At 36.5% G+C, this 21804-nt stretch overlaps 1 protein-coding gene across 10 annotated transcripts in view; it reads left to right on the plus strand.

Annotated features, from left to right (window-relative positions):
- The window catches only part of CADPS2 (calcium dependent secretion activator 2), a 689394-nt gene that overhangs the window by 378855 nt on the left and 288735 nt on the right, over positions 1–21804 (plus strand). For all 10 annotated transcript variants that reach the window (XM_090287420.1, XM_090287419.1, XM_090287416.1 and 7 more), the window contains exon 8: positions 8851–8990. In XM_090287420.1, the coding sequence (XP_090143546.1) occupies positions 8851–8990 (140 nt within the window). The remainder of the gene's footprint in view (positions 1–8850; positions 8991–21804) is intronic.

Genomic DNA, 21804 nt, shown 5'->3' on the forward strand with positions numbered 1-21804 from the left:
ATCTGAGCCATTTATAGTTTCCATCTAAGTGTGTCCCCTCATAGTGAGCACTCACATGTTTAATTGAACAGAGCTGGCAGTAAATCCTCTCACTGACTTCATTTAGAAGTACCTATCAGGCAGAAGATGGCGGAGGAGCAAGGGGAGTCTGCGCTGTCTGGCTCCCGAGACTCGTCTGTAGTTTGGACTAATTGCAGACAGAACATCTCAGTGAGCAGCTGGACACTGGCAGGAGTTGAGCCTTGGCACTGCTGGATTAGAGAAAACCATCTGGGAGCGAACTGTTTGGTGAGGAGAGTGGAGGAAAAAGGGACCAGACGGGATTTCTGACTGGGTTGGCTCCCCGAGCTGTGGCTGGAAGTACACAAAGGCTTTTTGACAACCACAAGCTTCCCCAGAGAGGAATTGGGAGCAGAGCGAATCTCTGCCCGCTGGCAGAGCCAGGAGTAGGCCAGGTGGCATCTGGCACTGAAACACAAGAACAGCGTACAGCTGTGCATGTGCGAACGTGATTTTCTTTATATTTTTATCTTGTGTACTGTGGAGAGGGGAGGAAAGGTCGGGGGTGATAGGACATTCTTTAGGAGCACAGGTGCAGAAGTGCGCGTGCCCACTCCCCAACCTCCCCTTGGGTCGCACGGGTGCGCACAGAGAAGTGCCCTCATTCACTGGCCCAGGTGCTCAGGGCCGCGCGTCCAGGTGCCCCTCGGACACACCCCAACAAACATAAGACCAGTGTCCCAATGGGCGCAGGGAGGGCCCGCTGGGCACGCAGAAGACCTTGTGCAAACACTGCTGGCCAGCCCCAGTGGGCGCCAGGCTGGAGCGCAGACCACTTGCGCGGGCTCTGCTTGTGCCCGCCCAGCTGGGTTCTGGACCGGTGGGCAGCTGCAGTGTGGGAACAGCGGGTGGCGGTGACTCACGGATGCTCACTTCCATCTTGCAAAAGTGTCCAGGGCCCCACCTCAAGGGGCGAGAGACCAACTCCTGGGGCGCGGCTTCGGAGGCCTGAGGCTAGCACGCAGGCCACCTTGCACACAGGCACCCTGGCCAGCTCCAACTGGCGCCAAAGGAACGCACTGGCCACGGTGGGCACACACCGCTGCTGAAAGGATCAGGAACCTTTGGCCCACCTCATTAGTCCAGCTGTGGATCCAGAAAAAGAAGACGACACACAAAGGCTGAACTGAGTAAAAACTTTCCTTTTGTATATATATATATATATATATTTAAATTTTTATTTCTACTTAGTTATTTTATTTGTAATTTATTTCATTTTAATTTTTAAAATTTATTAATTTTAATTTTTACTTTTTTATTAAAAAATCTATCTCTTTAATTTGTTTCACATCATCTCTCCTTCTCATCCTTCTTCCTTATTTTTATTTATTTGTCTATCAGGTTTAGCCTCCCTTTCACACTAAATAAATAGAATATAACTACTATATAAATCTAATACTATACAATTTTAATTTCTTACTATATTCTGCATTCTTTCCTCTTTTTCTTTTATTATTATTAACATACAATGTAAATATTACCTACTATCTTGCATAGTCTCGACACTACTTGTACTATATTAATCTATCATCCTCTCTCTCAAAAATTATATTTTCCCTCTTTAAAAACAACTCTTTATTCTTCCTATGGTATAAAAGCCCTAATCTCTCTACATTTATATTAATACTGGGTTATTTGCTGACGATAGCAGGATAGAGGGTGGGGGGTATTTTTAAGGGTGTGGGTTTCCTGCCTGGGCTGTGTGTTTATGTTTTTAACGGCATCTCCACAAAAAGACTCAAGACAAAGTGGACAGAGTGACTCTCAATCAACTAGCTAGAGGGAAGATCCTACCAAAGAGCATCTGAAATATAACCAGACAGCATAAACAAATGACATAAAGGGTATCTCAAGAAAATCAGGCTCAGATCAAATTGACTGCACCACTGAAACCCCCAGATCGCCTATAAATAATCTCATACCACAAAGGTGGGAAGTCAAAGTAGACAAATCCAAAATACAAAAACAAACAAGAGGAATCCAAAATGGTAAGACGCAGAAACAACCTCTCAATGAAAAGAAAAGAGGAATCCCCAGAAAGAGAGGTAGATGGAATATACATAGCCCAAATGTCATACATGGAATTCAAAACAATGATGGTGAAGAGCTCAATATACTCGACAACCTCCAAGGAAGTTACCAACAGCTCCAAGAAAATTACAGGGAACTTACAGAGAACTACACCAGCATAAAAAAGGATATAGAAACTATTAACAAGAACCAGGAAGAAATGAAGAATACAGTCTCTGAACTGAAAAACACAGTAGAATCAATCAAAAGCAGGCTAAACAAAGCAGAGGATCAGATCAGTGAGTTAGAGGACAATGCAGAAAAAAATTCCCAGACAATACAACAAAATGAATAAAGATTGAAAAATACGCACAAGATGTAAGGGAATTACAGGATAGCATGAGAAAAAATAATATCAGGATCATTGCAATAAAAGAGGGAGAAAAAGAAGAGTGAGGAATAGAAAAGATGATAGGAGAAGTAATGACAGAAAATCTTCCCAACATAATGAGAGAAAAAGTTATCCAAGTTCAAGAAGCACAGAGAGTCCCAATGAAGAGGAACCCAAAAAATCCCATTCCAAGGCACATCATAATTAAAATGGCAGCATTCAAAGACAAAGAGAGAAACCTAAAAGCAGCAAGAGAAAAACAGCAAATAACATACAAGGCAGCTCCGATAAGGGTATCGACCGATTTCTCCGTAGAAACTCTACAAGCCAGAGGGAATGGTCAAAAATATTTCAAGCAATGAAAAACAAAGGCCTACAACCAAGAATACTCTACCCAGCAAGGCTCTCATTCAAAATGGAAGGTGAAATAAGGAATTTCCCAGACAAAGGAAGACTAAAAGAATACATCTCCACCAAACCAGCATTGCAAGAGGTGCTAAAGGAAATGTTTTAAGAAAAAGAAGGAAAAAAGAGGAGAGGAACACAGGCACAAAGGGAAATGAATAAATATATGTCAGTAATAACCTTAAATGTAAATGGATTAAATGCTCCAATGAAAATACATAGGGTAACGGAATGGATAAGAAAACAGGACCCACATATTTGCTGTCTACAAGAAACACACCTCAAAACAAAAGATTTACACAGACTGAAAGTAAAGGGATATAAGAAAGCACTCCAAGCAAATGGACATGAAAAAAAAAGGTGTGGTAGCAGTACTCATATCAGAGAAAACGAATTTCAAAGCAAGGGCAATAAAGAGAGACAAAGAAGGACATTTCATAATACTTAAAGCAACAATCCATTCAAGAAGATAGAACACTGATAAACATATATGCACCCAACAAAGGAGCACCCAAATACATAAAGAAAATACTAGAAGACCACAAGAAAAATATTAACAGCAACACACTCATAGTAGGGGACTTCAACACACCATTATCAACAATAGACAGATCTTCAAAGCTAAGAAACACCAAGCATATACAGGCATTGAACAACACACTAAACCACATGGACTTAACTGATATATATGGAACTTTTCACCCCAAAGAAGCAAAATATACAGTCTTTTCAAATGCATATGGGACATTTTCAAAGATAGACCACATGGTAGACACAAAACAAGCCTCAACAAATTCAAGAAAAATGAAATTATATCAAGCATCTTTTCAGACCACAATGCCTTGAAACTAAAAATCAACCTCAGAGAAAAAAGTCAAAGACATCCAAACTCATGGAGAATGAATAACATGCTATTAAATAATGAATGGGTTAACAATGACATCAAAGAAGAAATGAAGAAATTTCTGGAAACTAATGATAATGAACACGCAACAGCCCCAAACCTATGGGACACAGCAAAAGCAGTCCTAAAAGGGAACTTCATAGCAATACAGGTATATGTGAAAAGGTTAAAAGAATCTCAAATAAAAAATATAACCCTAAAGCTACAAGAACTAGAACAACAACAACCAACAAATCCTAGGGTAAGAAGAAGGAACGAAATCATCAAGATCATAGCAGATTTAAATGACATAGACACCAAAGAAACAATTCAAAAGATCTACGAAACTAGGAGCTGTTTCTTGGAAAAAATAAAAAAAATCAACAAGCCTTAGCCAGGCTCATCAAGAAAAAAATAAGACCCAAATAAACAAAATCAGAAACGAAAAAGGAGAAATCACAACTGATACCACAGAAATACAAAGGATTGTAAGAAATTACTACAAACAACTGTATGGCAAGAAATTTGAGAACCTAGAAGAAATGGACAAATTTCTAGAAACATATAATCTTCCAAAACTGAATCAAGCAGAAGTAGAAAGTCTCAACAGACCAATAACATAGAAGGAAATTGAAACAGTAATAAAAAATCTCTTGGCACACAAAAGCCCTGGACCAGATGGCTTCACAGGCGGATATTACAAAACATTTAGGGAAAGAACTAACTCCTACCCTCCTCAAAGTATTCCAAAAAATACAAGAAGAGGGAAAATTTCTAAACTCTTTCTATGAAGCCAGTATTACCCTAATTCCAAAACCAGGTCAAGACACAACAAAGAAAACTGTAGGCCAATATCACTGATGAACATAGATGCTAAAATCTTCAACAAAATGTTGTCAAACAGGATCCTGCAATACATCAAAAAGATCATACACCACGATCAAGTGGGACTCATCCCAGGGATTCAAGGATGGTTTAATATTTGCAAATCAATAAATATAATACATCACCTAAACAAAATGAAAGACAAAAATTGCATGATCATATCAATAGATGCAGAAAAAGCATTTGATAAAGTACAACATTCATTTATGATGAAAACACTCAGAAAATGGGAATAGAGGGAGCATACCTAAACATAATTAAAGCTTTATATGAAAAACCTGAAGCCAACATCATACTCAATGGACAAAAACTGAAGGCATTCCCTCTTAAATCAGGAAGAAGACAAGGCTGTCCACTCTCTCCACTCCTATTTAACATAGTGTTGGAAGTCCCAGCCACAGCAATCAAACAAGAAAAAGAAATAAAAGGCATCCAAATTGGGAAAGAAGAAGTAAAACTATCATTGTATGCAGATGACATGATAGTATACATAGAAAACCCTATAAACTCCACTAAAAGACTACTTGATATAATAAGTGAATTTGGCAAAATAGCAGGGTACAAAATAAATATACAGAAATCTAAAGCATTTCTGTATACCAACAATAAAATGTCAGAGACAGAAACAAAAAAGAAAATACCATTATTATAGCAACAAGAAAAATAAAGTACCTAGGAATAAACTTAACAAAGAGATAAAAGACCTGTACTCTGAAAATTACGTAACATTGAAGAAAGAAGTTAAGGAAGATACAAATAAATGGAAGCAAATACCATGTTCTTGGATGGGAAGAATCAACATCATCAAAATGACCATCAAAGCAATTTACAGATTCAAAGCAATCCCTATAAAATACCAATGACATATTTCACAGACCTAGAACAAATACTCCAAAAACTCATATGGAACCAAAAAAGACCCCGAATTGCAAAAGCAATCTTGAGACAGAAGAACACAGCAGGAGGAATCACGATACCAGACATCAAACAATACTACAAAGCCACTGTGATCAAAACAGTTTGCTACTGGCATAAGAACAGACATATAGATCATTGCAACAGAATAGAGAGTCCAGAAATAAATCCAAGTCTGTACGATCAACTAATATTTGAATAAGGAGGAAGGAACATAAAATGGAGTGAGAAGAGTCTCTTCAACAAATGGTGCTGGTTGAACTGGACAGGGACGTGCAAAATATTGAAACTAGGTCACCAACTTACACCACACACGAGAATAAACTCAAGATGGATCAAAGACTTAAATGTAAGCCGTGACACCATAAAAGTCCTAGAGGACAACATAGGCAGGAAAATTTCAGATATCCCATGTAACAATATTTTCACGAATGCATCTCCTAAGGCAAGAGAAATAAAGGAAAAAATAAACAAATGGGACTATATCAAACTAAATAGTTTCTGCTCAGCAAAAGAAAACATCAGCAAGATGTAAAGGAAACCAACCATATGGGAAAACATATTTGCCATGATATCTCAGACAGGGGACTGATCTCCAAAATACAGAAAGAGCCTATACGACTTAACATCAAGAAAACAGGCAATCCAATTAAAAAATGGGTAAAGGAATAGAACAAACACTTCTCCGAATAGGACATACAGAAAGTCCATAGACACATGAAAAAATGTTCAACATTACTAGCCATCAGAGAGATGCAAATAAAAACCACAATGAGATACCACTTACACCAGTCAGAATGGCCATCATCAACAAATCAACAAACAAGTGCTGGCAAGGATGTGGAGAAAAGGGAACCCTACTGCATCTTTGGTGGGAATGCAGACTGGTTTAGCCACTATGGAAAACAGTATGGAATTACCTCAAAAATACTAAAAATGGAACTACCTTTTGAACCAGGGATTCCACTGCTAGGATTGTACCCAAAAAATCCTAATTCAAAAGAATTTATGCACCCCTATGTTCATAGCAACACTTTTTACAATAGCTAAGTGCTGGAAACAGCCTAAGTGCCCATCTGTAGATGAGTGGATCAAAAAACTGTGGTACATCTACACAATGGAATACTATGTAGCAGAAAGAAAGAAGGAACTCCTGCCATTTGCAACAACATGGATGGAACTAGAGAGAATTATGCTTAGTGAAATAAGCCGGGTGAAGAAAGAAAAATACCATATGATATCACCTAATACAGTAAACTAAAGAATAACAAACAAATGAACTAAATAGGACAAGGAGCAGAATAACAGTCAAAGGGGGGAGGAGGGAGGGAGAGAAACGGGATAAGAAAGGCAAGGGTTTCGTCAAGGAACATGTATAAATGACTCATGGACATGGACAATGGGGCGGGATATGATTGTGAAAGAAGGGGTGGGCTGCATAGGGGGGAGCAATGGGGGAAAAAATGGGACAACTGTAATTGAAAAACCAAAAAATAACATTAAAAAAAAATGGTACCTATCAGAGAATTGAACTGTGACAGAAGTAATGGCATTTAATCCTGGGCGATTCTTAATTTGTAGATCAGCTGAAGTTAGTTATTTTGAGACCTTACTTAGTCAGTCCATCATTTGCATTTTAGAGAATGAGAAATTGTCCAAAGTTTTAATATTAATGTTCCCTTCCTGTAAAAGACTTTTAGAGTTTGGAACAGATCAAACTTTTGTATAAACCTAGAAGGGAGAATTAAAAAGGAATAATCTGCAGGTAGCTCATGCCTAAGTACATTTTTTAAAAAGAGTGGTTTTAGGTATAAAGAAAGAGCAAAAGCTTTTCAGAATCTGGGGAAGTAGCAGCTTATAGCTACACAGGATATATAGCTCTTAGTCTTTGATTCTTTTTTGGAATCACCTTCCAAGTTGATAATGACATTCATTTATCTACTGGTTTTAGCCAAAAATTATCAACTTACTTTCATTTACTATTAAGAAAGAATCTGTAAAATACTTCATTGGCTATTTTAGCAGTCAAAAAGGACCTATTCTAGAATACAATCACAATTTTTGAAAACATCACAAATGACATTTAATCTGTTCTTGGATGTGCCTTTATGTGCTTATTTATACAGATATGCTAAATTCAATTTAGCTGTGACTTTTAGAATAGTTTTGAGAAAAGTCTCAAAATAGTAAGTATATTTAGCAACTTGGAAGTTGAGAATAGTTTGAGAAGCTTTTTTGACTGTGTTGGTTTTCCTAGAGAGAAAAAGAAACTTGCTTGAAAAAAATCTCAGTGAATATTTCCACTTATACATGGAAATGAAGATTTTTCTTTTTGGCAGTGCATGTTAAATTCATTTGTCATATTGTGCTTTAAAACCATTTTGTCATATATGAGCATATTATAATTCTTCCATTTACATAGAAATTTACTTTTCACATTGGTTTAAAATAAGAATTATTTATAATACAATGCACTACGTTTCATATTTTTATTTTATCATTCATATATAGTGTTTCCATGTTGAAATATCCATTAAGGCTTCAATATTGTATGTGTCTAAATAGTGTCATGACTGACTAAACAGGGTAAAATACATTGTTCAATCTGTTTGGCATCTAATATCTGAACAGTAAGCTTTTTTTCTTGTGTTTATTTTGTGGAGCTGTAGTGTTGTGAAATAATCACTTGGTAATTTGGCAATTTTATTAGAAATAATTCCTTTGTTTCAGTCTTTATAACATCATCTTTATAGTTTTGAAAACATGTAGTTGGGGGAAAAATTTCTTATTTGGTATTGATCTAGAGAAGAAAATGTCCTATGATCAGGCTTTTCCATCTCTAATTGAGTTGAATTTCTTTAATAGCATTTCACAGTGGAAATATTGAGACATGAGGTATATTTTTACTGCTTAAAATAATTGGTTTTGCTATTTAAGCATGCTCTCTGTAATTTCAAAGAATATTTATTTCTGAACTTCTGTGCCCTGAGGAGTTTAAGTATTCTTTAAATTGTAGGTGTCTATTATTTTTCAACTGTCAATTAAACTGTATTGTGTTATTAATTCATTATGAAGTGACACAGGAAAAAAACTTAATGTGATAATATGAAAACACATATTTGTCAAAAAAGTAAATGAGTCTGTATTGAAAACCCCTCTGCTGTGGTGGGAGTGAAATGGTTTATTGGACACATTTTGGTATGGCATCTTCTTTTCAGACAGAAAACATACAAAGATTTCAGTTCCAATCCTTAGACGCTTTGCATTGTGCACTTAAATGTTTTCTTTTTGTCTCCTACAGGTGATATTATACCCAACTTCTAATAGCTCCAAGTCAGCTGAGTTGCATCGAATGATAGTTCCAAAAAATAGCCAGGATTCTGACTTAAAAATCAAATTGGCAGTGAGAATGGATAAACCACCACATATGAAACATAGTGGGTGAGTATTTAATTGAAGATCTTTTTCTGCTGAATTATTGCATTTTATTTCAGTGTATTACTTTTGTCAATTTAATGAAAGGCTTTCACATGGAGTGTTCCCCTCACCTCCCAAAAATGACATAGGTGTACTTGATTTTTTAAACCTGTAGACATCTTTATAGCTAAGTATATATGGTTATTTAGTTACTTCAACTATTTGCATGCTAATACAATGTTGGTATTGGATTGCATTGGTATTACACATCACTTATGTTGATAAAGAACGGTGATGTATGGAGATATTATCTAAGTCGTCGTCGTCAGCAGCCGTCCGTCTCGAGAGACGATGGTGTAGCTTCTTAAGAGTCTATCTGCACCGCCGAGAATGGCTGTGCAGTCCAACTTGGGAGTGACACGGTATCTGTCTCCTCCCGTGTTGAATCGACATCTTGTGATGACGCTGGAGTGTCCTCTCCAGTGAAGCTGAAGCTACAGAGCCTGGGCAGGGTGATATGGAGGGTTTGCTGTTGCCCGTGCAGCAGACCCCCCCTCTCTTCGCAGCTGAAGGGTCCAAGGGAAAGACGGAGTCAATACAGCTTGGCTTCAGGTGCGCCGCAGGAGTTGCCGGTGTTGACTACAACGTCAAACCGCCTTCGGGACTCCGGCTCCGGATTTTCTGTCGGGGTTTACTCCCTTAGCCTTTCCCCTGAAGAGGTATGCCGCAAGGCAGCGGAGGTTTTTTGGAGTCAGAGTTTTCCTTCTCTGATGTGCCCTGACTGGAAGATCGAACCAGCGACACTTAGCTCGCAGGCCGACGCTCAATCCACTGAGCCAAACCAGCCAGGGTATTATTATCTAAATAATATTCTTAAAAATGCATTGATAGTTGAGGTTCCCAGGAATAGTTAAGTTTACATAGAATATATTAAATCTAAAAGATGGTTTGAATATAACCCAGGAGGTTGTGTAAATTTTGATAGGGGAGATGTGAGTGTTCATCCAATGAGTGATTGAAAAACTAAATCAATGCTGGAGGAAACAGCTGGCAGATTAGACAGAAGTGCAGGGACTGTCTCCTGGAGTTGCCTTGAGGCAGTCATCTCTACCAAGATGCTTTTCCCTTGTTACTGGTGAGGTAACAGGTCTAAACTTGTGAGTACAAAAACATTTTTTTTAAAATCCAGGTTTCTCAGATTAACAATTTAGGATTTACTACAGCCAAATCCCAGTATATGGGTGTTAGCCATTAGGAAAGAATGTGACCATTTTTCTTTGGAGAGAAGCAGTTGCTTAAGTGCCTTACCCTAAATTTAGTAACAAAAATAAGAGTCAAAGAAAGTGCACTCTTGTACAGAGAGGTACCTCTGCAGACTTTGAAACCAAATCCCCAACACTGTGGCAGAACTAACTCATGAGTCAACAAGATGAAGGTCCTTTGGATGACCAGCAGGGAAAACAAAGTCAAGCTCCGAGCAGGGGGCAGTCCACAGGAATGTACAACAGTAGAGATGGGACTAAGAGCTGTACTACTTCCATGGTTTGGGTGGGCACTGTGTGCAGAATCAGAGCGAGTCTCACCAAGGGAAGCAGTCATTTGGGTAGCCCACATATGCCATCTTTAATATAGTAATTTAGAGTAAAGACCGTGACTCAGCTCATAATGCAGTTACAATTCCTGGGATTTAAAATTTAGAATTCTTTCTTTCATTCATCCATCCACCTGCTCACCATTGATTTATGCTGCAGACATGTAGTGAACACTTAGTTTGCTGAAACCAGAACACATCTCAGAGATACCATGCCAGGTCTAAAGGAACTGGCTAGCCAAGGATTCAAGCTTTATACAAATAATTCTAACACTGAGTCATAAGTTCTATAAGGGAGGAATATGAACTGGGAGAAATAACACATGATTCCAGCTGGAGTTAGTCATGAAAATCTTATGAGACAGCTGACTTTTGAGATGAAATCTAAAGTATTAATTCAGCAGGTCGGCAGTGGGGAGGAAGAGCATTCCAGTGACATGACAGAGCATGTACATAGGCAGGAGTTCTGGGTGTCAGTGACAAGTTTGGTGCAACTTTTAGACTAGAGAGTTTGAGTACTGATGCTCCAAAGTGGTTAGAGACTAATAGTGATGATTCTACCTAGATTTAGACATAGAGGAACATGAAATGTTACAGGCACTGCAGTTATATCTATTCTGGTTTTAACTTACTTTATTTTAATGAATAGCACCAGAAGAAATGGGAACTTACATATTTTAATGCCAAGGTAGCCCTTAATTTATACATGGCCAGCACCTTAGTAAATAACCCCTGGAGCCTTCAGGTGATCCCCCAAGAACCAAGATTGCATATAAAGTTGGGCCCATGGCAAGTTCTGCAGACGTTGACCTCTGTGAAAAGAGCCCTGCTCTAATCCTGGGCAATTTCTTGCTTTAGAATGAATGATCCAGGGAAGGTGAGATTATCCAGCCCCCTTTCAAGACTTGATTTTTGTTTGTTTTTTATTTGTGGTTATTTTGTAAATCACTTCTTTGCACTGAAGGAGAATTGGTTTATATCACATCTCAATGCCCTTAGACTAATTCAGAACCCCCAGAATGGCTCTGGAGTTGACATCTGCTGAAGATGTAGGGGATTACCAAAGAGAATATGTCATAGTCTCTGAATTTAATCTATAAAACTCGAGATCTCACCATAGGTTCAGATGAATGATTCAGATCCCAGCTTCATCAGTTGTTATCTACCATTGCTAAAAGGTACTAGCAGGCATTTCAGACATTCAGTTATCTCTGCAGTTTATAGTATGTAAAAGGAAGAAATTCTAGAGTAGGAAATATCTGTGATTTTAATTTTAGAATTGAAAATATCTATGTGATGTAGCATAATTAAGAATATTATAATAGTTTATAATAGTCATTCAAAAATTATTTTTTGATACGAGTCTTAGACATAATAATGATGCTCAACCAGAATTAAAAGCTTTCAACATTGCTGTAATAGAAGGTTATTTCTATGGGCAGGGACAGTGCAGGTGATTTACCACAGTGCCAGTGCAGGTTTCTGACTGCCTGTGTGGTAAGTTTTAAATATTTTAATATCATCCTTTTGTATAGTTGTATGTGAGAAAACATAATTTAACCTCCATCATCATAATTCTATTCATTTTTTTCTGAGGTGCTTCATAAATAGATTTTACTGAACTTAATTACATTTAAGAAGAGAAAGTGTACTCACCGTTTTTTTTCCCCCAGGTGCTCTATCATATGCCAAAGCAATAATTTAATAGAAGTACATGGTAGATTAATAGCATTTTCCTTTTGTGCTGGGTTGCGTTCTGTCAATAATTCATCTTGTAATGAATAATTAACAGATGAGTAATGAATAATTGAAAAAGAGACAAATCAAGTTAAAAAAAGATTAATATATCTTTAAGACATGGCAAACTCCTCTTACATATAAAGTTGACAAGTAGATTAAACAGTAAATTGGACGGTTATAGATTTTATCTTCAGAGCATTTTCAGAAGTAGACTCAGATCCTTTCAGACTTTAGTTATAAACGTATTTTCTGTTTTAATAATGGGGACAATATGTATATCTTATGTATACTATTTTAACACATATTCTCTTTTATTAATTTATCACATAAGGGGCCGCTGTGTTGTAGCTACATAAATGTTTTATCAATGTTATCTGTATTTTCATATGTGTTCCCAACTAGACTGTGATTTCTTAGGTGTATTTGAATCCCCACTGCCTCCCACTGAGTGTAATCAAGGAGAGAAATGAATAATGATGATGAAAATGGTAATAGTGTGCTCCTTAGAGTTTTAAAGGAAAAATAGTAAGAATTAGAGTGAACTGTGTATATAAATTGAAATTGAAAGGGTTCTAAACACAATTTATAGGGGATACAGTATAATTTTAATGTGAAAATAGCTAAGTGAAATAAATGGTGTTTGGTTCTTAACTATTGCATTTCAAAATTACCTTTATTTTAAAGCAGAAACAGAAATAGCTGATTCAAAGCTCATGTTTCTGATAATTAATCAGTCCATCACCGTGTACATTAGTTTTTAAAAATAGAATTGACTACATGCAAATGAAAATGTATATACTTAATTTGGATAAAATAAACATAATGATAATTTCATTCTTTTAAAAACAAACTGGACATTACCATCAGACATGTTTGGTAAAAAAATATTCAGTGCATTTATTCTTTCAGGGTATGTCATAAAAGTAATTATATAAATAATTCATATAAATCTGTTAAATGAATTACGAGCTAGATTTTAAATGACTCAATACTTGATATTCAGCTTTGGAATTTATTTGCCTGCTTTTTTGGGTCGCTGGAAGATAGCCATGTTCTTGAACAAATGTACTATCCTTTAGCATAACCTAGTGGCTAAGTAAAAGTATTAACTTAAGTCTCAGAAACACTATCCCCGTTTTTATTAAATAACATTTTCCTAATTCAAATGATATTTTCTCAATGAAAAGAAACCAAAATAAAATGAAACTAATAAAACAAATGATTGTTATGCAAATAAGGGTACAATTGAGCAGGAGAAAGAAGAAAATTAAATTGGCTGTCACAAATATATGAAGGCATTTTGACCAGGACTGATCAGTAGTCTGCAGGCAATTGGTTATTTTATGGTCAGAAATGAATGAAACTTCATGAATATATAACCATAGAAGAGTTTTGTCACAGTTAAGAATTGGTAAGATGAAATTGTGGTTATATCACTGTCATATAAATATTTCTTTTTCTGAAGAGTTATTACTTGGGTATCTAAACATGTGTTGAATAAATAGAAGAGTTGAAATATTTTGAAATTGTCAAATATGAAGTCTCCATTTAATTTACATCATAAAAGTATAAAGGGCACTGGAGCCTTCTCTCACTGCAGGGGAAGGACGACAGTTCAGCTCGCAGCAGGAAGAACAGGATGTGCACCAAGCTGGCTACATTTTTGTTTTCCCCTGCTCTCCAAAGAGAGGCCTCCAGCCATTCCTGGGCTGGGCTGTCAAGTTCACGGAAACTTTTAGTCACGTACTTAAAATTCAAACAAGCATTTACTCATAAAGTGGAACGACTGCACTCTAATAAACTTGCACTATTTTACTAATGATTTAAGGTTTATGATCTGCAACTAATAATTTAGAGGACAGTCTGATAGCCAAGGGAGGGAAAAATTTTTTTTTTTTTCTTTTTTTCAAGATGACATTTGCATGGAGGGCCCAGGCCTTACAGAAAGCACAAGTTTTTTTTTCCCCAGGAAAAATTAATTTCTCATTTTAAATCGACCTCTTAGAATGACTTTCCTATATGTCCTTCACTAAAATAACCATGTATTGACATCTGACCTATAGGTAGGTCTGTTCACACTCCTCATTTTAATTTACCTCATTTTGGCTTATCCTGATTTCGTAGAAATCCCACTTCTTGTTTCCTTGCCAAAACTTCTGACAAAGTATTTGCTAGATTCTTCATACATAATTGATTCTTTTTCCATATACACCTTTCAGAAGTGAAGTCATTGTAGAATGATAAAAAGGGGAAGTTATATAGCCAACCTTCTTTGTCCAAATGACTTCATATTTAGGTCATTTTCTGTATGCTAGCTTAAATCAATAAGTACTGTTTTTCATTTCAATTTACTAGTGGTTAGTAAATTGTGTTATAATGATAGAAATATTTTCAGACAGCTTTAATAATCATTAAACTAGATGTTTTAACATATTCTTTTGCAAAACTTCTCTGGATTGCTCCTGTAATAATGAGTCTTTAATGTTAAGTTTAAATGTGGCTTTCCATTCAGCACCCTTTTACTCAAGATTTTCCTCCAGGGGAATGATATCTTGTGGGGTCCATGGACATGGCCCTTCTCCCTCCTCCCATGATGAGGGGGCCCCTGGCCAGAAGGAATATGTATTGTTTGGGAGATGAATTGTAACTTTCTCCTTACCACCTTTTGGGAGTAGCTTCTTGTCCTGTGACTGCTTCTTGACCTTTTTTTACACTGAGGTAATGCAGTTTAGAGTCATGGCTAGAGTCTGGGACCCCTTAAAACAAGTCTTGGACACAGGGGGTTGTGGTCCTGCTTCACCGACCTGCCACCTTCAGTGCTCCCTGTAATGTGAGCAATAAAGGCAATGTCTATTCTACCCAGTCCTGCTTGTGGATTTTTTGACTTAATCCAAATGAACAGTTAAGATCCCTGGGCTCGATCTTCTGCGTTACACATCTTAACATACGTTATATTCTTCTCTTACTTTTTGTGCATCAAATAACTGCCTTCTTTTGTTTATAGACACCCTTAAATGCCACATCTGAGCACCTTAAACAAAGGCACTTTAGACCAAATAATTGAAGAGGGAACATGAGGTCGTTTTTTCTTTATCTTTTTTCAGAAACCACAGACCATATTCATAGGTTATCTTAGTTAAGTTGGGGTACTTTTTAAAAAATTATAGTAAAAACTAGGAATACTATAAAATTTTATAACCAGTTTATGTATAGAATTATAGAATAGTTTCATTTTCTTAACTGATGCCTTACTATAAAATTTTTATACTATGTACTGACACAGTGATACTTTTTATTCTTTTGCACACATCCAGAAGTTTTAAAATAATTATGGCACAGATGGAGGCTGGTGCAGTAATAGTTATGTTGAACAAGCACTAATTTCAGAGCCGAGAATTTGTCTTTTGGTCACAGTTCTGTTACTAACTTGAGTAAGTCACTGCATCTTTCTTGGCCTTGGCTTACTCAGTTGTTAAAGGAGACATTATATGTGAATGGCTCCTTAGCCCCCTGGGAATTCATGACTCAGCAAATCATTTCCTCCCCCATCTCTCCAGGAGTGTGTTCCCTTCCCCCCATGGCAGGCTTCCATACAGATGGAGGCTGTACAGAGTTTTGGGAGAAGTGGGGCAACCTGGAGAGAGATGACAGATTTCCAGATTTATTTGAATTTTTTCAGGGCAAGAAAGGAAGTATGAAGACTGATTGAAACAGTATGCTTTATGTAAGATTAATTTGAAAAATGTATACTATAGAATTATTATATTCTGATAGTGTTAAAAAACAGATGCATATAAAAACTCAGAGAGGAACTATGTATACTAAACATGTGACATGGAATAACTATGGGTAAAATTTTTTCTATTTTCCATATTTTCTGTGATGTAATTATACTACTTTTATGATGAAAAAATGCAATTATCACACTAAAAAGTTAAAAAGCAAATAGATTTTTCTTTTAAAATTAAAAATAGTTAAATTTCTTTTACCCCAAATCTGCTTATTAGGGAAATTAATTTGGGAGTATTTCTTAAGATGAACCTTGAAGGACTTGTCCATCCAGCCTTTGAAGGAGCAGTGTGGTTTAGGAACATGAGTTCTGGGGCCAGACTTCCTGCCTTCATATCCTGGCTTCCTCACAGTAATTCTCAGTACCTTTTAGCTATTGTTAAAACCCTATAACAAGTGTATCTTTGAATCGAGGTACTAGTAATAAACATAAACATTCAAGATATAAAACAGAGCAAAAATCACTTTAAAAAGTAATTAAAGCACTAATTCCATCTTATCCCCCATCTCTGACCTCTTTCTCTCTCACTCCTTCCCAGACACCCATGAACCTGGGAGGCCTGGGTCCAGCCAGCTCTGCTGGCAGGTTGCTGCTCTTGGTCTGGAGCCATGTGCCTTCTTAGTTTCTTCATCTTTAAAACATAATATCGAGCTCACTAAATGATACTTAGGTTTCTCACAGCTCTGAATTCTATTTCTTTCAATTCTTTATTTTAAACCTAAAATTAGGTCTCTCTTAAGGAAAGTAAGATGGAAATGTTCATATTTGGGGGCAGGATGGGAAAAGTTAAATGCTTTTTAAGCCACATTATTCTCTTTAATGACATCTTCATAAACAGGAAGCAAGATACAAAGTGATAAAAAAAAAAATACAGGCTTTGAGTTAGATAGACCTGTGTTCAAATTCAAGCCCTGTCATTTTTTTATGCAAACTTGCTCAAGTTTCTTAACTTCTCATACACAGCCTCATTTTTCTCAACCAGAAAGTTAGGTTGTCCTGATCATAGTAATAATTGTTATTAAAATAAGCATTTAAAAAATCATAGTCCCATGAACTATAATAAAATCTGATTCTAATCATATCATTTGAGTACATTCAGAAGAAAATGTTCAGGATAGATGGGAAAATAGAAGTGTACACATCTTCAGTAATTCCTTGAGAGTATAAAATTTATATCTTTCATTAGGGCCCTCTGCTTAATTGTTGCCTTTAGTTTACATTTTTATTTGACAGCTATTATGTATGTAGGTGTTGGAGATAGTATTTTGTTTCACTTCTTGTGCCTCTGTATGTTTTACTGCTAACTTTATTTTGTTTTCTCTATGTCCAAAGGGAGAAAAATGAAAATATTACTTAAGAGCTCTCAATTGTGAATGAGAAACTGACTTGAATGATTTATATGAAAGAGAAAATAAGCTCAGGTTCTGAGAAGCAACACCTGGAGATTTATTTCATAGCAAGTGAGAAGAATAAGATAGAACTTCTCCCTTTATTTCAACCCAATGCAGAGTCCAACGTTATCAAAAATGGCAAATGCTGTCAAAGCATATTTTAAATAACTAGTGGTGTCTTTGGTATGTATAGAGCAATTGCTAGTTTTAATTTTCTTATCTAAATCATTAGACAAGTATTACTTGATCCTGCATAGTTCTAAATAATCTATCAGGTTTTGCTAGTATTAAAATTTCTCCACTTTTTGATAAGTTTTCGGTCTCAATAATTTTTACATACCAAGTACATTAGCTTTAATTTTAGCTCAGCTACTTTTTGTATGTTTTACATTATAGTTTTATATGTGCTTAATTTAAGGTGGGATTGATAAGCTTACTCAGAGCTTACTTGCTCAAAGACTATTATTTTGTAGTTACCACAGCACCCAAGATATTCATGTAATTGAGTAATTAGTCTAATTATATATGTTAATGTTTCATGAAAGTAACTGCTGGGAGAGATTGGTGTTGCTAAGATTTGGGTTCTGAAGCTGCTGCTTGGTTGTTCTCAGCTGGTTCCAAGTGCAGGACTTTGGCAGTTGCTGACACTATTAGAGAAAGCTCTTCCCCCACAGCCACTGCCCTCACTTCTGTCAGGCCTCTGATCTGATATCCTTACTGCAGAGAGGCCCACCCTGCCACTCTCCACAGAGCCATGCCTTTCTCTCCTCTGCTTCATTCTTTTTAAGCTTTTAGGAGTATCTGATATTATTTATTTATTGACCATTATTTACTGACTGTCTCACCAACAAAAATTTTATCTCCAATTAAGTGATTTTGCTATTGACTAGCTCTCCAACCAAATCTAATTTCAGTAGGCTAGGAACCTTGTCTTGTACACTGCTATCTGTAAACCTAGCTTTTAGAAAATTGCCTACCACATAGTAGAAGCTAAATAAATATCTGTTGAATGAATGAAGAAATGTGTTATTTTCTGAAGAAAAAACAGAATGCAGAACTTATGTGACAGGTTTTTTTTTTTTTAATATTCAAAATAATTGTGGAATTGATTGGATATAAACTTCAAGTTATGTCATTATCTAATTGGTGACACTGTAATGTAAGTTTGTTGGATTATGCCTTAAAATGTTATTGCCCCCAAAGGAATTGCAGTAAGTTTCACTATTCTAAAATTTTCTGTATTCCTAGAAATCTAAAGACTGTCTGTGGAAAAAATATATTCTTGTTTAAAAACTTTAAATACAGTGAAGCTTGCTTTTTTAATGGCTTTTTGCCTAGGATGGAGAGAGTAAATTTCTAATATTATCTATTGCTTGTCAACATTTATATTTATATCATTCTCGTGATATGTGTTTAACTGTAGGAGAAAGTTTTAGCAACATTCCATGTGGTTAGGAGTATACTGCAGAGTTCATTTATAAGAATGATGCATTATGTAACCAATAGGTATTAAAGACAAAAAAGAAAATAAGATTGAAGTTTGTACATACTGTTTTTGTGAAATCAATAAGTCATTTACATTCTTTCTCCTATAATGATTCTTGATTTGTAATAGTTACATTTATTTCAGAATTTATTTTGTCAGTTTTATTTAGTTAACAACTTTACTCCACTTCATTAGACACAAAATAACTTAATGAAAATATTCTTCCCAGCAACTGACAAAGCAGAATGAAGAGGAATGTGAAAGGAACTGATACCTTGCTCATCAATCAGAGACAGGTCAAGTCATGGGCCAACAAACTGGAAGAGAAGTTGAGGGAGTAAGCAAAAGAATGGGCCGACTGGTCTAAGACGGGTCAGAGCATGGCTGTGGGTCAAAGTGGGGAAGAAATAGAGGCCTGAAGACTACATAAGTTAGAAAACAGCATGAAGCATGGCAGTAATGAAGGGCAGTAGGAACAGAGGAATTTGATTAAGATATGTTGCAGGTTGCAGGCAAGCTAGCATCATTTGGAAACCCTGACAGAGGAGGAGGAAGAGAGCTTAGGGGCATATAATAGGGGTCCAGAAGAAAAAAAGAGTGTTAGTGCAAAGTAATGATGGGTAGAATAGTGTCTGAAAGTACAGAAACTATTAAATCTCTTCAGAAGTAGTCCCAGTGTCTAATAATGTATTTAGTTCTGGCATTCTTTTTATAAATGGTAACATACTATCAAAAGGACTATTTCCTAATCCTCTTTTTTATGATCATAGCTAGAGTTTAGCAGAATGAGATATTGGTAACAATATAACATCACAGCCACAGTTCCATATCAAGACTGTATTTGAAATGCCTGAAAATCATTGTAAGTTAATGATAATGGGGAAGGTAGCAAATGAATTTTAGCTGGATGAATGTGTGTTCTGATTATAAAAAGAATCACAATTTTAACATCAATTAATGAAATGAACAGAGAGAGCAAAGTGTTTTTTAAGAATTAAAATTTCTAATAATTCATCCTGGAATCACTTACATCCTTAAGGATTGTATATTAATATTCAATTCAGAGAGGAAAAGCACATCATCTTTTCATGATTAAAAAAAAGCTTGTTGCCTTTATAAAAATACAAATACATATTTTAGTGCCTTTGCTTATTTCATATCGCTATGTCTATGGAATTTTAAAACTTTTTCCTTTGAGAGTAGATTAGAAGAATATAGTAATAGAACAAAGGTCAGAGAAAATTTGAATATCAGCCATTTCCACTTCTGTGAAGTTTGGTAGCCTTACCCTTTCTGCCAATTTAGATTGATCTTTATTTTGTCTTTAATCACCCACTTCCTCTTTACCCATAGCAGTTAATCCCTATCTCTCTCTAGTGTTTCCCACAGATAAAACCCTTTTCATTCCTTCTGCCAACTTCAGTTCAATCTCTGTTTTATCAAAGAAACCAAACGAAAAACTGTTTCAGTACCTTTTGTATTTATTTTGCTATATTACCTTTCCAAACCATTAAGGAATTTAGGAATACTATTGTTATTATACCACTACTAAAAAACTTCGAGTGCTTTCCTGTTGCTTATGGGATTAGATTTCACATTCTTTTAGCCAAGCATTTAAATTCTTCAAAAATCTGGTCCCATCCAGTTTGTCCAACTTTTTCTCCTCTATATACCCAACAAACCCTCCCTCCCCAACTTCAGCCAAATCAACCAGTTCATATGCCCTGAACATGCATTTACTAACCCAACCCTATTTATTCCACTCTTTCTTAAGCAAACCCTACTGGTCAGGTATTAAGTTCCACATTTTCTCACGCTAGTGCAGCGGTGCCAAGAAGGGTAGTTTATTTTCTCTGTAATCTAATATTCCTCCTGAGCAGACTCTCACTAACTGCCTAGACCCTCTATCCGCACGCCCCTGGGTTTTGAGGGAACTGCCAGGTCCTTCTTACACCATAAGAATTGAAAGAGGCTCCCCTTCCCTCTACTTCATGGGGACAGTTCCCACTTTGTTAACAGCAGAATCTCCCCGATCGAATCGGAAGTGGGAAGTGAGGCAGAAACCCCTCTACCTTGGGCACTCTCCTCAACTCCAAACTGCAGCTTTCACAGCTCGCCTTCCTTGTCTCAGTTTTCTTTTCACTGTAGTCCACAGGCACCAGAAATGCTGGCTTTCTCTTTTCCTTCTGTCGTCCTAGGACCTTGCTTATGTAAACTTTTTTGATTAAGACCCGCCCTTTTGCTGCATTGAGGGAGGATAAGTTTATTTAGAAAATAGATTTTTTTTTGTACATGTTATGGCAGGTTGGCTGTTTCAATGAACCCAATAAATGGGATCCCAAAGTCCATACCCTTTGCTCTATACATGTGTTGTCCTTTCAAACTTTTACCTTGGCCATGTAACTTGCTTTGGCCCTGGGACAGTAGCAAACTTGGCATAAGCAGAAGCTTGAAAAAGCACTTGTGCTCTCTGCCTTCACCATGAGGATATGTAAGGGCTAGAGGAACAGAATTGAGTCAGCCCAGTTGTCTCAGACATGAGTGAGCCCAGACAAAATGAACAAAGCCAACTAGCCAACTTATAAATGTCCACAGACCTATGAGTGGGTCGTGCAGAGCCCTGAACAGATCAGTAGAACTGCTAAGTCAACTATAGATTGATGAGATATAATAATTGATTGTTGTTTTAAGACACTACATTTTAGAGTGGTAGGTTAAAGAACAAAGGCTGCCTGATACTGTGCACTGCTGTCTTGCTACAAAATCCTGTCCAGTTTTTTCCCACTCTTCTTACTATAGCTGATGAGATCTACATAATTGGATTAGTCATAATCCTTGGC

The sequence above is a fragment of the Furipterus horrens genome, unplaced genomic scaffold, assembly GCF_987537825.1.
Source record: "Furipterus horrens unplaced genomic scaffold, mFurHor1.1.pri manual_scaffold_9, whole genome shotgun sequence".
In the NCBI taxonomy this organism is placed as follows: domain Eukaryota; kingdom Metazoa; phylum Chordata; class Mammalia; order Chiroptera; family Furipteridae; genus Furipterus; species Furipterus horrens.